Source organism: Dama dama, chromosome X (genome assembly GCF_033118175.1).
Source record: "Dama dama isolate Ldn47 chromosome X, ASM3311817v1, whole genome shotgun sequence".
Lineage (NCBI taxonomy): Eukaryota > Metazoa > Chordata > Mammalia > Artiodactyla > Cervidae > Dama > Dama dama.
In genome coordinates this window covers 5920800-5933399 of record NC_083714.1, presented here as the reverse complement: position 1 = coordinate 5933399, position 12600 = coordinate 5920800, and the positions used below count along the sequence as shown (strand labels likewise).

Sequence of the window (12600 nt, the reverse complement as noted above, 5' to 3'; positions counted from 1 at the left end):
TCCCAAGCTCCGCCCCCGCGAGCCCGCCCACTCCGCGCCCCAGGCCCTGCTCCCACGTCCCCAGCTCCGCCCCCGCGCGCCCCGCCCCGCCCCGAGCCCCAGGCCCCGCCCCCCGCGGAACCCGCCCGGCTGAGTGGCGGGTTGGCCAGGCCCGAGCTGGCCGGAGGCGGACGTGAGCGGGCCGGGCCAAGATGGCGGTGCAGGTGGTGCAGGCAGTGCAAGCGGTCCATCTGGAGTCGGACGCCTTCCTCGTGTGTCTCAACCACGCTCTGAGCACGGAGAAGGAAGAGGTGATGGGGCTGTGCATTGGGGAGGTAAGTCAGCCGCCCAGCTCGGCCAGGACCCTGCCGAGCGGTCCCCCCACTTCCCCGGGTGGCTGCTGGCCGCGCCCGGGGCTCTGCAGGCCACAGGCCCCCTCGGCTCATCCTTGGATAGGTCCTTCCCTTTGCCTCGGCTCGCTGAAAGCTTCTGGAGCCTTCCACAAGCCCCCAGCGGTCCCCATCAAGCCTTGGGGAGCGGCGGGGGGGAGGGAAGACTTGCATTTTCTCCTGGGTGTGCTCAGTCCTGGCCGACTCTTTGCGATCCCGTGTATTGCAGCCCGCCAGGCTCCTCCGTCCGTGACATTCTCCAGGCAAGAATACTGGAGTGGCTTGCCATTTCCTCCTCCAGGATATCTTCCCCACCCAGGGGTAGAACCTGGGTCTCCTGCATCTCCTACATTGGTAGGCGGGTTGTACTGTGTGGCTTTTCTTTAGATCTGGAGTTACCACCCCAGTGACCAAACCCGCGAGTCAGAACAGAAGGAATCTGTTATAGTGAGGCCATCAGTGTATTAGGAAGCAGGCGTCCACGATTAGGGCCTTCACTGTCCCTCTAGGAGTCATTTTGAGGGCATCAAATAACCTAAGACAGGTGAGACTTTCCAAGAATCGCAAATTTCTGCTGCGTTAAATATTGCAGGGGGCGAAAGAGACCGAGCTTACTTATTGACAATCCGAAGTAAAAGTTGACCAGGCTTTCATGCTGGTGTACAGGAACCTATCACCTGATTTTCATTTTATCTGCATCGTGTACCTCTAATACGGTTAATGTGATCAATAATCTTTTCTGCTCTTTCCCACTCTAGTTAAATGATGACTTAAGGTAAGAGTCTATTTGTTTATTCCTATCTTTTGATCTCTTTGTTACTGTTAACGCCAAATTATCACAGCTTTCCCAGTATTTTGGACCGGTTGTATTCTAACTTACCATGATGACTCTGGAGCTCCCTCAATAACCCAGTTTCAATCCCACCCCACCTCTGAAAGTTGTTTTCCACCTGACTTTCTAGTTAGGAGGATTGGCAGTTGAGATATGGTTGTGAAAAATATGGTTGTGGGAACCAAGATCCTAAGTGAAAGCTCTTTGGGGCAGATGGCCTGCATGGGAAGGGGCTGTGTCCCTCAATTAATCCATTTCTCTGTCTAAATTGTCAGTGGCTTTCTGCCTCCCCCTGGTGGACCCTACAGGGATCTCGGAGATCTCCAGCAGCTTGAATGCTTTTGGCCGTGAAAGCTTTGGGTTACCTTTATTGAAACGTCAAAGCATAGCAGAATTTCTCCTTGGCAAACTCAACTGCTTAATATCCAGCGTTATAGGACTTTAGCTTTGACCATGAAAACTGTGCACTTGCCACTTAAGCATGTGTCTCAGACTCCTCCTAACAGTCATGAGCACAGCTCTAGTCTCAGTTTATTTCCCTCTTCTTTCTCTGTCTCTACTGTTTCATTGCAAAAACTGCTAATCCTGTTACTTTGCTTTGAGACCTTTTTTATATTCCCAAGCTCAGTTCCTTTTTTTCTAATTTATCCCCAAAAGGAATGACCCCAAATTTACATATACTGGAACTGAAATGCGCACAGTTGCTGAAAAGGTACGTGTGCTCTCATTTTGCATGATGCAAACTTGCACTAGGGGATGGATTTCTGTTTGATGGGCTCAGCCGAGGATGAACCTCCTTCCTGCAGACCTTCATTTGTGGCTGGCGAGGGGGGGGGGGGTTGTTCTCTCTAGTAAAATCAGATGAAGAATCTCCTCACTAGGAATGGGACCTATTCTTTGCAGTGAATTTTTCCTACTCCATCGAAATGAGTAGCTGCCATCAGCTCTCCTCCTCGCTGGCCTCTGCTGGGTTTGTGGCCCTTCTCCCATCTTCCTTGAGACTTTGGCTGGTTCGCATCCTGTTATCTTTTTATCACAAGTTCCAACAGTCACTCAGGCAACCCCTCTCTGGTTACAGGCAACCTGTCTACACTCCTGCCCCACCTTTTCTGTTATTCTCCAGTTTTTGTGGTCGAGTATCATGCTTCTCAACCTAATTGTGCTCTTCAGTTCAGTTCAGTTGCTCAGTCATGTCCGACTCTTTGCGACCCCATGAACTGTAGCACACCAGGCCTCCCTGTCCATCACCAACTGCCGGAGTCCCCCCAAACTCATGTCCATTGAGTCAGTGATGCCATCCAACCATCTCATCCTCTGTCGTCCCCTTCTCCTCCTGCCCTCAATCTTTCCTAGCATCAGGGTCTTTTCAAATGAGTCAGCTCTTCTCATCAGGTGGCCAAAGTATTGGAGTTTCAGCTTCAACATCAGTCCTTCCAGTGAACACCCAGGACTGATCTCCTTTAGCTCTAGGACCAGTTAATTTTTCCCCTAGTGTGTTACAGACTGACGCTTCTGTAAAATACAATAAAAATGAATTCTGTCCTCCCATGAAGCAGATGATGAAGGTGATAAAAGCTATCAGGCAACAACTCCATCTAATTATTACCCGCACATACAATCCTCTCCATGTTAAACCATTTTGCCTTTCTTCTTCCCATAATTAGGAAAGAAATCTACTCCTGTTTAAAGCTGTAGCTTCTTCACAGACCTTGCTTCTCAAATATCCTTTCTCTCTTTTGAGTCTTCAGCCTATTCCTGTGATCTGGCTTTTTTCCCTTAGAATACAGCTGTGCTTCAATTACTGTTTTTTTCAGAAAGGAAGGAAAAATAACATCTCAATTCTGTCTGTTCCTGTAGTTAACTGCTCTTGTGTCCTTGCTTTAATAGCTGTGTCTACCTGTTCCTTCCTTCTCTCCTTCTCATCATTTATGGACTTTTCCTCTTCTGCCTCAAATATGGTAGTCTCCTAGTTTCTGCCTTCACCTCCTCTTCCCAGAATGTCTTCTTGGCCAACATGAACTTCCCTGTGGCTTTACCTGCAGCAGACATTGAGGTTAGACAGATCTGTCTGCAAACACTTTCTCTGATACTTATGGTGTGACTTTGGGCATGTGACTTCACATCTGTGAGCTTTGCTTTCCTTATCTCTAAAACAGGGATAATGATAGCCGCCAGCTTCCTAGAATTGTTGAGAGAGTTGGATCTGCATAATGTGTATAAAACATCATCTGCAGAGTGGGCATTCCAGTAGTACCAACCTCCCTGGGTCATGGGGAGAGTTCAATTAAGTTAATACATGAAAAGCACTTTTCCAAATGCCCAACACGTGGCAGGTAGCCAGTAAATGTTGGCCATTCTGCCTGGTTGCTAATGCTTGGTAGATGCTAGTTAGTATAAATTACCCCATGCTCCAGAACTTCATACTCCACTGCCTTCTGGACATCCATGTTTAGTGTTCAAAACTTTCCTCTTTCCCAAACCCTCTCCTCCAACATTCCTCCTGCCACAGTAGTTCCCAAACCTAGCCGCATCTTGGGATCGCCCAATAGTCGCTACAGAATCCTGATTCCGACTCGGTTTTTGGTGAGACCTGTGTGGCGGCAGTCTGCAAAGCTCCCCAGGTGATTCTCACATGCAGTCATGTTTGGGAACCATGGTGTCTCCACGGTCTCCTTGTTGGGAGTCTGTCCTACCTTGTAGGCTTTTCTTGTGACTGCTTATGATGTGATCTTTTGAGAACAGCACTCTGCTACAAGTCTGCTGAAAAGGCAGTGGCTTTTCTGTTTTGTTTTTTTTTTTTTTCCTTAGGATTAAGTCTTCTTAGTGAAGAAGTCAGGATCTTTCCTGACCTCATATCTGTTTCTCTCCTTACATGTCTCTAGGTGGGTCCAAGTTCTAACCATGGCAAATGATGTCAGTTTCTAGCTGATGCTGTGCTGTTTCACTTTTTCTGTCTGCTGGGTATTATGTCTGGGCTGCTTGCTTATCCTTCTCTGTTTGGCTGACTCCCTTTCCCTTGTGGTTCAGTGCAGATGCCTTAAAGGAACCTGCCCTGACCTGTAGCATATCGATTAGGGTACATCAGGGATGTTGTCTTCGAGCTGTCAACCTGTCTCTCTTTCTGGATGTAACTACTGTATCCTGTTTATCTTTGTATACTTTAACCCTCATGCAGTGCCTCACATATCGGACAGACTTGATAAACACATTTTGTTTGAATTAGCATACCTCCCCTGCAGTAGGAAATTAGGGTTACCTGCCCAGGATCCCTGGAGCACCATGCTAGGGGGTGCAGACTTGCTGGAAAGGGCCAGATGGTAAATATGTTTAGCACTGGGGACCATACAGTTTCTGCTGTAGTTCCTCAGCTCTGCCAGCGTGGTGCAGAAGCAGCTACTGGAAGATAAATGAATGAACATGGCCAGAATTGGCCTGAGGGAGACCAGGCCAGCCATAGTTTGCTGACCTTTGATCTGTACCAAGGCAGAAGCGCAAAAGGAACTGGAAAAGGATAGGGGCTGATCTAGTCCAGCTGGAATATCTTCTTTCCTGTGTGACTATAACCATAACAGTCTGTTCCTGAATCCCTTCAGCTCCCTGTGACTTTTGGGGACATCTGTCAGTCCTCTGTGACCTCTGTGCTTATTTTATTTTCTTTTTGAGACCTGGGCTGGTCTCACCACCCTATTCTAAACTTCTTTTTTTCATTCCTCTTAGGCACTAACCTTTCTCTGAGTAGAGAAAGAAAATTCACCCTGGGCAGCAACTCCTGTTAAAATAGTTTAATGATATAATTTGATTTTTTCAGAGTCCATGTCCTCATCTTGAATTCTCTGTCAGTTTGTACCATGCACATTCGATATGAAACTTCATGAGTTGAGCAACCTTACCTGTCTAGTTAATGTTGGCATGGAATATCTTTTTCCATCCTTTTATCTTTAGCCTTTCTGTGTACTAATATTTGAAAGTGTGTCTCTTATTGGCAGCCTGTAGTTTTTAAAAAAATCTATAGTCTGAAAATCATTTGAATTGGACTGTTTAGTCCAAATACATTTAATGTAATTATATATATAACATGCACACCACACAGATCTATAAATATATATATGTTATAACTGTCATATTTTTGCTTTCTATTTGACCTTTTTTTCTTTTTCTCTCCTTCCTTGCCTTCTTTTGAATTCATCAGTATATTATTTCCCTGTGATCCTCCATTAATTAGATATAAAATTTTTTACTCTTTTTGTAGTTATTATCCTACATATTGCAATAGGCATTCTTGATTTGTTAGTCTAATACAAGTTACTGTTTTTAATATTTCCCTGATAACAGTAGAGCTTTGAACATTGAAATTTCATTTCCATCCTCCTACCTTTTGGATTACTATTTGCATGGATTTTATTGATATACTATTTTAAGCCCCACATGACATTGTCATGCTGTTCTGTACGGGTTGGCTGTATTTGTATTTACTCATATTTTACCCTTTACAGTGTTCCTCACTTTGTCATACCTGAGATTTTCCTTTCTCTTTTTAGTGTTTCTGGGCTGATAATGATCTCTCTGTTTTTTTGCACATGAAAATGTCACCCATTCTCTTTATGCTTGGTTCTGTTTCAAAGTCAGCTCTTGCCTTGTTGCTCCCTGGAAGGTCGAATTTCTTTCTGTCTCTACTTTTGATTTTCTTTACTTTTTTGTGTTAAAGGTAACATTGATTTATTTGGCTGCACTGGGTCTTAGTTGTGGCATGTGGGGTCTTTAGTTGCAGCATGTGGTATCTAGTTCCACGACCTGGGATTGAACCCAGGCCCCCTGCATTGGGAGTGCAGAGTCTTAGCCGCTGACCACCAGGGAAATTCCCTAATTTTCTTTATTGTATCCTCTGTGCCTGCCAGATACTGTATGGTGGCTGGGGTTAGCAAATAACTAAATCATGTTGCTTGCCCTTAAGGAGATTGTGTTCTAGTAGTTATTGTTCATTCGCTAAGTTGTGTCCAACTCTTTGTGATCCCATGGACTGCAGAACGCCAGGCTCCTCTGTTCTCCACTATCTCCCAGCATTTCCTCAAATTCATGTCTCTTGAAGCTCCAATATTTTGGCCACCTTGTGCGAAGAGCTGACTCATTGGAAAAGACCCTGATGCTGGGAAAGACAGAAGGTGGGAGAAGGGGACGACGGAGGATGAGATGTTCTGGTACTTGAGCTTAGTCACTCAGTCATGTCCAGCTCTTTGCGACCCCATGGACTGCAGCACGCAAGGCTTCCCTGTCCATCACCAACTCCCAGAGTTTACTCAAACTCATGTCCATTGAGTCGGTGATGCCATCCAACCATCTCATCCTCTGTTGTCCCCTTCTCCTCCTGCCTTCCATCTTTCCCAGCATCAGGGTCTTTTCCAATGAGTCAGTTCTTCACATCAGGTGAACAATGTATTGGAGTTTCAGCTTCAGCATCAGTCCCTCCAATGAATATTCAGGACTGATTTCCTTTAGGATAGACTGGTTGGATCTCCTTGCAGTCAAGAGTCTTCTCCAACACCACAGGTCAATAGCATCCATTCTTCATCGCTTAGCCTTCTTTATGGTCCAACTCTGTTAGAGGAGGAGATTGTCAACAAATAGACATGTGTAAGCTCTAGCAGATATGTGTGTGTAATAAGTGAAGTTGTGTGGGAGGGGAGAAGGACTCATACTCTATAGGATGAGCAGGGAATTTAAAATCTATGAAAGAGTTCATGAGGTGAAAAAAAAGGCGTGAAAAGGAACCACAGGTGAAGCACAGTAGCCGCATGTGCCTCATGGCTGCTTTGCTGCACAGTATAGGGTCTATCACTTACTTCAAATGTCTCAGATTTCACCCTCGTCCTTGTAATTTCTGGCAATTCCATACCCACCTATTCTCCTGAAACTCTTCAACCATTGCATCGTTCTGCTTTTGACCCCTCTGTCTCCTTTCCTTGTTCCTCTTACTGTACCCCATCCTAAACCATGGGTGCACCCCTAGATTCACCCTGGACCTCTGTTCCCTGTCCTCACACAATTCCTTGCCTTGATTTCCAGGCTCTCATCTGAGTTCAGCTCACCTGAAAACGCTCTCATCTTCCCTCTCCTAGACCCTTTCTAAGCTTTGATCTGCTTCCTCTGTTCTGAGTTTCAACCTTGACAGTTTCCTGGTCTGTATCACTTAGGTTGCATAAGCTCTGAAATCTTGCAGATTCTTCTTAATGATTCTCCAGTCTGTTTCTTCCATCTTGGACATACACACAGGCTGGTACTTCATGGTCAAGTGATCTGAAATAGTCTCCTTCCTTGGACGTCATCCTGCAGACCACGGCTTGCTACCGAGACCTTGAATATTTCCACTCTAACATTTCTTAGCCTGTCTGCCATTCCACCTCGAGTTCTTGATTTCAATCAGTTGGCCAGTTTGTCTCCCAAACATCTTACTGACGTCAATTTGGAATCTATGGAAATTCTGTCTATCTGTGCACATACACACAACAATTAGGAGATAAGATACATTCGGCTGCCTTTTCTGGAAAGCTTTCTTTCTTTCTTTTTTTATTTCAAAATAAGTGACTCGTTTTCCCTGAGCTTCTATAGCATTTATTTACTGCATTATTTTAATGTAGTTTCACATATGATTCTTGCTGTGCAACCGCATGTTAGGTGGTCGGCGCTCAGCGTTGTATTTTTGCACATAGTTGGAAATCAAATGATTATTACTTGATTGTTGCCAAAGTCCTCCCTTGATGTAAATCTCACATTTTGTTTGGAAATGTATATATTGAGTTTGGATATATTTGAAACATTCCATCATGCATGAGAAAAATCCCAGTTTTCTAAGATGGCAACTTTTTAACCTGATAGTGTAATATGATGTGTCCTCTAATTGCAGGAGGAGATAATTATTGGAGAGAGACAGAAGTAAACATTTCTGTGGATTTTCCTGTAGGTTGACACCGTCAGAATTGTTCACATTCATTCTGTCATCATCCTGCGACGTTCCGATAAGAGGAAGGATCGTGTGGAAATTTCTCCAGAGCAGCTGTCTGCGGCCTCAACAGAGGCAGAGATATCCTTACTGGTCGATGAGAAGCGTTTATATGCTCTGAGGCTTCCAGGTTCCTCTGTTTGCTCCTTTTCTGCTTGGTGACTGTTTCTCAGTTCTCATATTTACCCCTTAGATCCAGTTGCTTGGTTATGTGATCAGATGGGGCATTTGCTTCCCATGATTCTGGATTCCATAGGTCAACCATAACAAATCAAATTTGCATCAGTGGTTTTAGTAATTTATCATTCCTTTGGAATAAGTTAATCTTCTAGTCAATTGAAAAGTAACTTTGAAAACTAGAAAACATGCATGGTAGAAACTTTTAAAAGGTACAATAGTGTGTATAAAATAAGTACTTCTCTCCAGCTTCCATGCCCTAGTTCCCCACCCATTCCTCCCTGGACATAACCAGGACTATCACGTCTTCATGTATCTTTATGGTTGAATTATTTGCATACAGAAACATATACGAATGTTTTCTTTTTTACAGAGTTTTGAATACATATGGTAGCTGTAATGGTACATAACAGTGTACCTAGAGAATTGTCCACCGATACAGAGATACCTCACTCTTAAGCCTGCATAACACAGCCCTTGATGGTTGGGCTGACCTCATGCAGATGTTGAGGTTATTTTCAGTCTTTTACTGATGGTAGTGCAATACAAGCATGGAGCCCTAACCACCAGACCACCAGGGAATTGCCTAAAAAGTTGTCTTAGACTTAATTGTGTAGACAGGTCTGTTGGGTTTCAACGTAAGTCATTTTCAGGAAATTGAACCAGCAACAGAAGGGGACAGCCTTTTCTCTTCAGCTGAGTTCTTATCTCAAGGTAGAGCCTCAGATAGTTAAGGTGCATGGGCTTAGTTGCTCAATGGCATATGTGATCTTCCGAGATCGGGGATCAGTTCTGCATCCTCTGCACTGGCAGCCAGATTCTTCACCACTGAGCCACCAAGGAAGCCCCCACATGACTTTTTAAAAATTTTGCACTTCTTAAGAGGATAAGGATAGGTTGGACTAGAGAGAGAATAGAGGATTACTCAAGTTAATCATGTGACATCCAAATACTAGCTAAACTGGATTAAGAGGCTATAACTGTATCCAAGAATGGAAACCAATTCTGCTTTTTTAAAAAAGAAAAACCTTCATCTTTAGATGGAAAGTGTGGGAAATTTTGGCATTGACCTTTGACCTTTTTAGACTTTTGTTGACATTAAATTGTAACGGGTTTATTTGAAACTTTAAGATGCTCTCTGAGCCCTTATTAGCATCACAGATTTTGTTTCCACAAGTTGAAAATACCTTGACAGACACACAGGTTGGCTGAACTGACGGGTCGCCCCATGAGAGTTGTGGGTTGGTATCACTCCCATCCCCATATAACTGTTTGGCCTTCACATGTTGGTAAGTATTCTAGGGTTGCAGTGTTTATTGTTTTTAGAAATGAATATCATTTTTCCTTCTCTGCTACACGGCTTATGGTTTCTCCAGGGGATCTTCCCGACCCAGGGCTTGAACCCTGGTCTCCAGCATTACAGGCAGACTCTTTACCATCCAAGCCACCAGGGAAGTCCTCTCTTTAAGTAGATGTCCTTATTTTCATTTTACAGTTTTAAAAGTACTGATTTATGTCATACTGATTTGTTGTTCACAGAGATAAAATTTCAGCGCTCCATTTTGACACTGTTCAGGAAATCAGGACTAAAACCTGACAACTGGCTGATACCCAAATAGAGTCTTATTGCTAATAATAAATAAACTGTAACTGAAAATTGTTGAATGTGCCTGTCTGGTACACTCCCATTTGGAAGAATCAAAGATGTAAAGGGGGGCATTTACAAACTTGATGTTTACTTTTTCTCTTTGACATATGTATCATCCTATATCTTGGTGCTCTGAAGCTACCTTCTCACCCCTCTAATTAGTATAATTAAACAAAATTGTTTTCTCTCATTTGATTTTTATCCCTTTTGTCTAATCATGGTCATCTTTTTGTCTGTACCCGACTCTTTGGAAAGATGTAGAATAACTTGACTTGCAGAAATGAATGTTTTCTCCTCTACCCTGTGAGTTAGAGGTCTCCCCCCTCACGTCAGTGAGGAGTTAGCAGAGCTGAGGTTTGAACCAGATCTGTCTCCTAGGTCTGTAGTCTCTCCACTGTGAGGTTCTCGTCCTAGCCATAGTCATCAGTGGATTAGAACACTTCTGTGTTCATCTACCCTGTGACATGAATTCCCCCAAATTAGGAGTCGTGGTTCTTCATGTGGTGAAGACTACCTCTCAGTCACCTGGGAGAGCTTTTCTAAAATGTACCTGCTCTAAATTCATCTTTCCTCACCCTGTTTGTTATTGCCACAATTCCAGGGAGTGGATCGAAACACTTTGTTTGATGGAAGAGAAAAAGTTGGAAGCTGGAACCTGTGGCAACAAGAATAGTGGTATTTTTAACTTTGATTTTGACATAATTTCAGACTTGAAGTTGATAAAATAGTACACAGAATTCCTGAATACTCTTCCTGCAGATTTGCCAAATGTTAACATTTCAAAACATTTGCTGTATAACTCTGTCTACATACATGTATGTATATGCATGTGTGTGTGAGAGTAAGTTGCAGACCCTAATCCCCCTTTACTCCTAAGTACTCTTGGTGTGACTCTCTTAAATACAAAGAATTCTCTTATATAGTCACAGTGTGCATTTATCAAAATTGATAAATTTATATTGATATCCTACAATTATTGAAATTACTGGCATCGTTCTAATTTTTTTGTTAGCTCATCGAACTGAGCACCTGGAATTTGCTGCATGCTGGCAACTGTTATAGTATTTGCAACTATTTACATTGTATCAGGTGTTATATTAGAAGGAAATGGCAACCCACTCCAGTATTCTTGCCTGGAGAATCCCAGGGACAAAGAAACCTTGTGGGCTGCCGTCTGTGCGGTGGCACAGAGTCAGACATGACTGAAGCGACTTAGCAGCAGCAGCAGGAGGTATTATATTAATAATAGATGATTTAAAGTATATGGGAGGATGTGCCTAGGTTATATGCAAATATTGCACCATTTTATTGAAGAGACTTGAGCCTCTGCAGATTTTGGTATCTGCCCTGGGAGTTAAGTGTCCTGAAACAAATCCCTGCAAATACTGAGGGATGACTCTATATGGCATTTTTGTCCCATGTTTATTACAATACCAAAAAAAGATGCCACAGTATTCATCAGCAAAACTCTTTTAAGGACAAAGAGAGAGTACAATTGAATATCTAAAGTTGTAGGGCAGACACCATTTGAATGATTAACAAGAAGAATCCATTAGGTCTCTCAGCTGCCATCTTAAGAGGATTTGTGGTGGTCGAACTGTGAGTAGAAGTAAAGAAAAAATGATCTCCCTGATAAATTGCTGTATACAGCTTATCTCCAAATAGCCATTTCAGAATCGAGTCAAACAGTGGCCCTGTATTAGCAGGCCTTGGAAAAAAAATGAGTGATGAATTTTAAAAAAAGATTGACTTAAAGTATGTACAGTACATACATTTCATAGGGAAAGAATCCCTAGCTATGTTAACGAATGAAAAGAGTAAATGACATTTTTTTTCCATTCAAGAAAAGGAAGAGAGAGAGAAGGCTGTGAGAATGGGGTGTGTATATGTGTAACAAGAATTGTAATGCTGTCATGCCTACTCCTCACCCCACTGTAGTCTGGCTCCTAGCCTATTACTGTTGAAGTGGATCATGCCAAAGTCACCAGAGACATCCACGTTGAAAATCTAGGAAACATTCTTAAGTCTCCACATTATGTAGCATGTGACTCTACAACCACTCTCTACTTCTTGAAACACTTTTCAGATAATCATGAGGGCTGCATGGCTCTTAAGGGAAGAAACTAAGCCCAGGCTCTGAGCTGAAAGGCCTCATCCCAGACAAGACAGCTACTAAGTAGCAGAGTCAGTATCTAAACAGAGGTTTCCGTGAATTGGGGGCCTCTGATTACCCAGGGTCTGCTTTGTCCCATCAAGTGGGAATGCTATTTATGAAAACAGGAAATGGAAGAGGAAGCTTAAGTTTGGTGGTGAGGAAAGAGATAGTTGAGTGACATCATACCTGTGCAACTAACTTCCCCAAATTTTACCTAAAGGGCATGGTTTCCAAGGGGCTTCCCTGGTGACTCAGCTGGTAAAGAATCTGCCTGCCATGCAGAAGACCTGGGTTCAGTCCCTGGGTTGGGAAGATTCCCCTGGAGAAGGGAAAGGCTACCCACTCTAGTGTTCTGGCCTGGAGAATTATAGTCCATGGGGTCGCAAAGAGTTGGACACGACTGAGCAACTTCACTTACTTACTCAT

The 12600-nt window shown here is 43.5% G+C and overlaps 1 protein-coding gene across 1 annotated transcript in view; it reads left to right on the top strand.

The window, feature by feature from the left end:
- Positions 1–126: 126 nt before the first annotated feature.
- BRCC3 (BRCA1/BRCA2-containing complex subunit 3) overlaps positions 127–12600 on the top strand; it is a 60205-nt gene continuing 47731 nt past the window's right edge. Inside the window, exons 1-5 of the mRNA XM_061137847.1 lie at positions 127–314; positions 1127–1143; positions 1858–1912; positions 8156–8275; positions 9573–9660. Of these exons, the coding sequence (XP_060993830.1) occupies positions 192–314; positions 1127–1143; positions 1858–1912; positions 8156–8275; positions 9573–9660 (403 nt within the window). The 5' untranslated portion in view covers positions 127–191. The remainder of the gene's footprint in view (positions 315–1126; positions 1144–1857; positions 1913–8155; positions 8276–9572; positions 9661–12600) is intronic.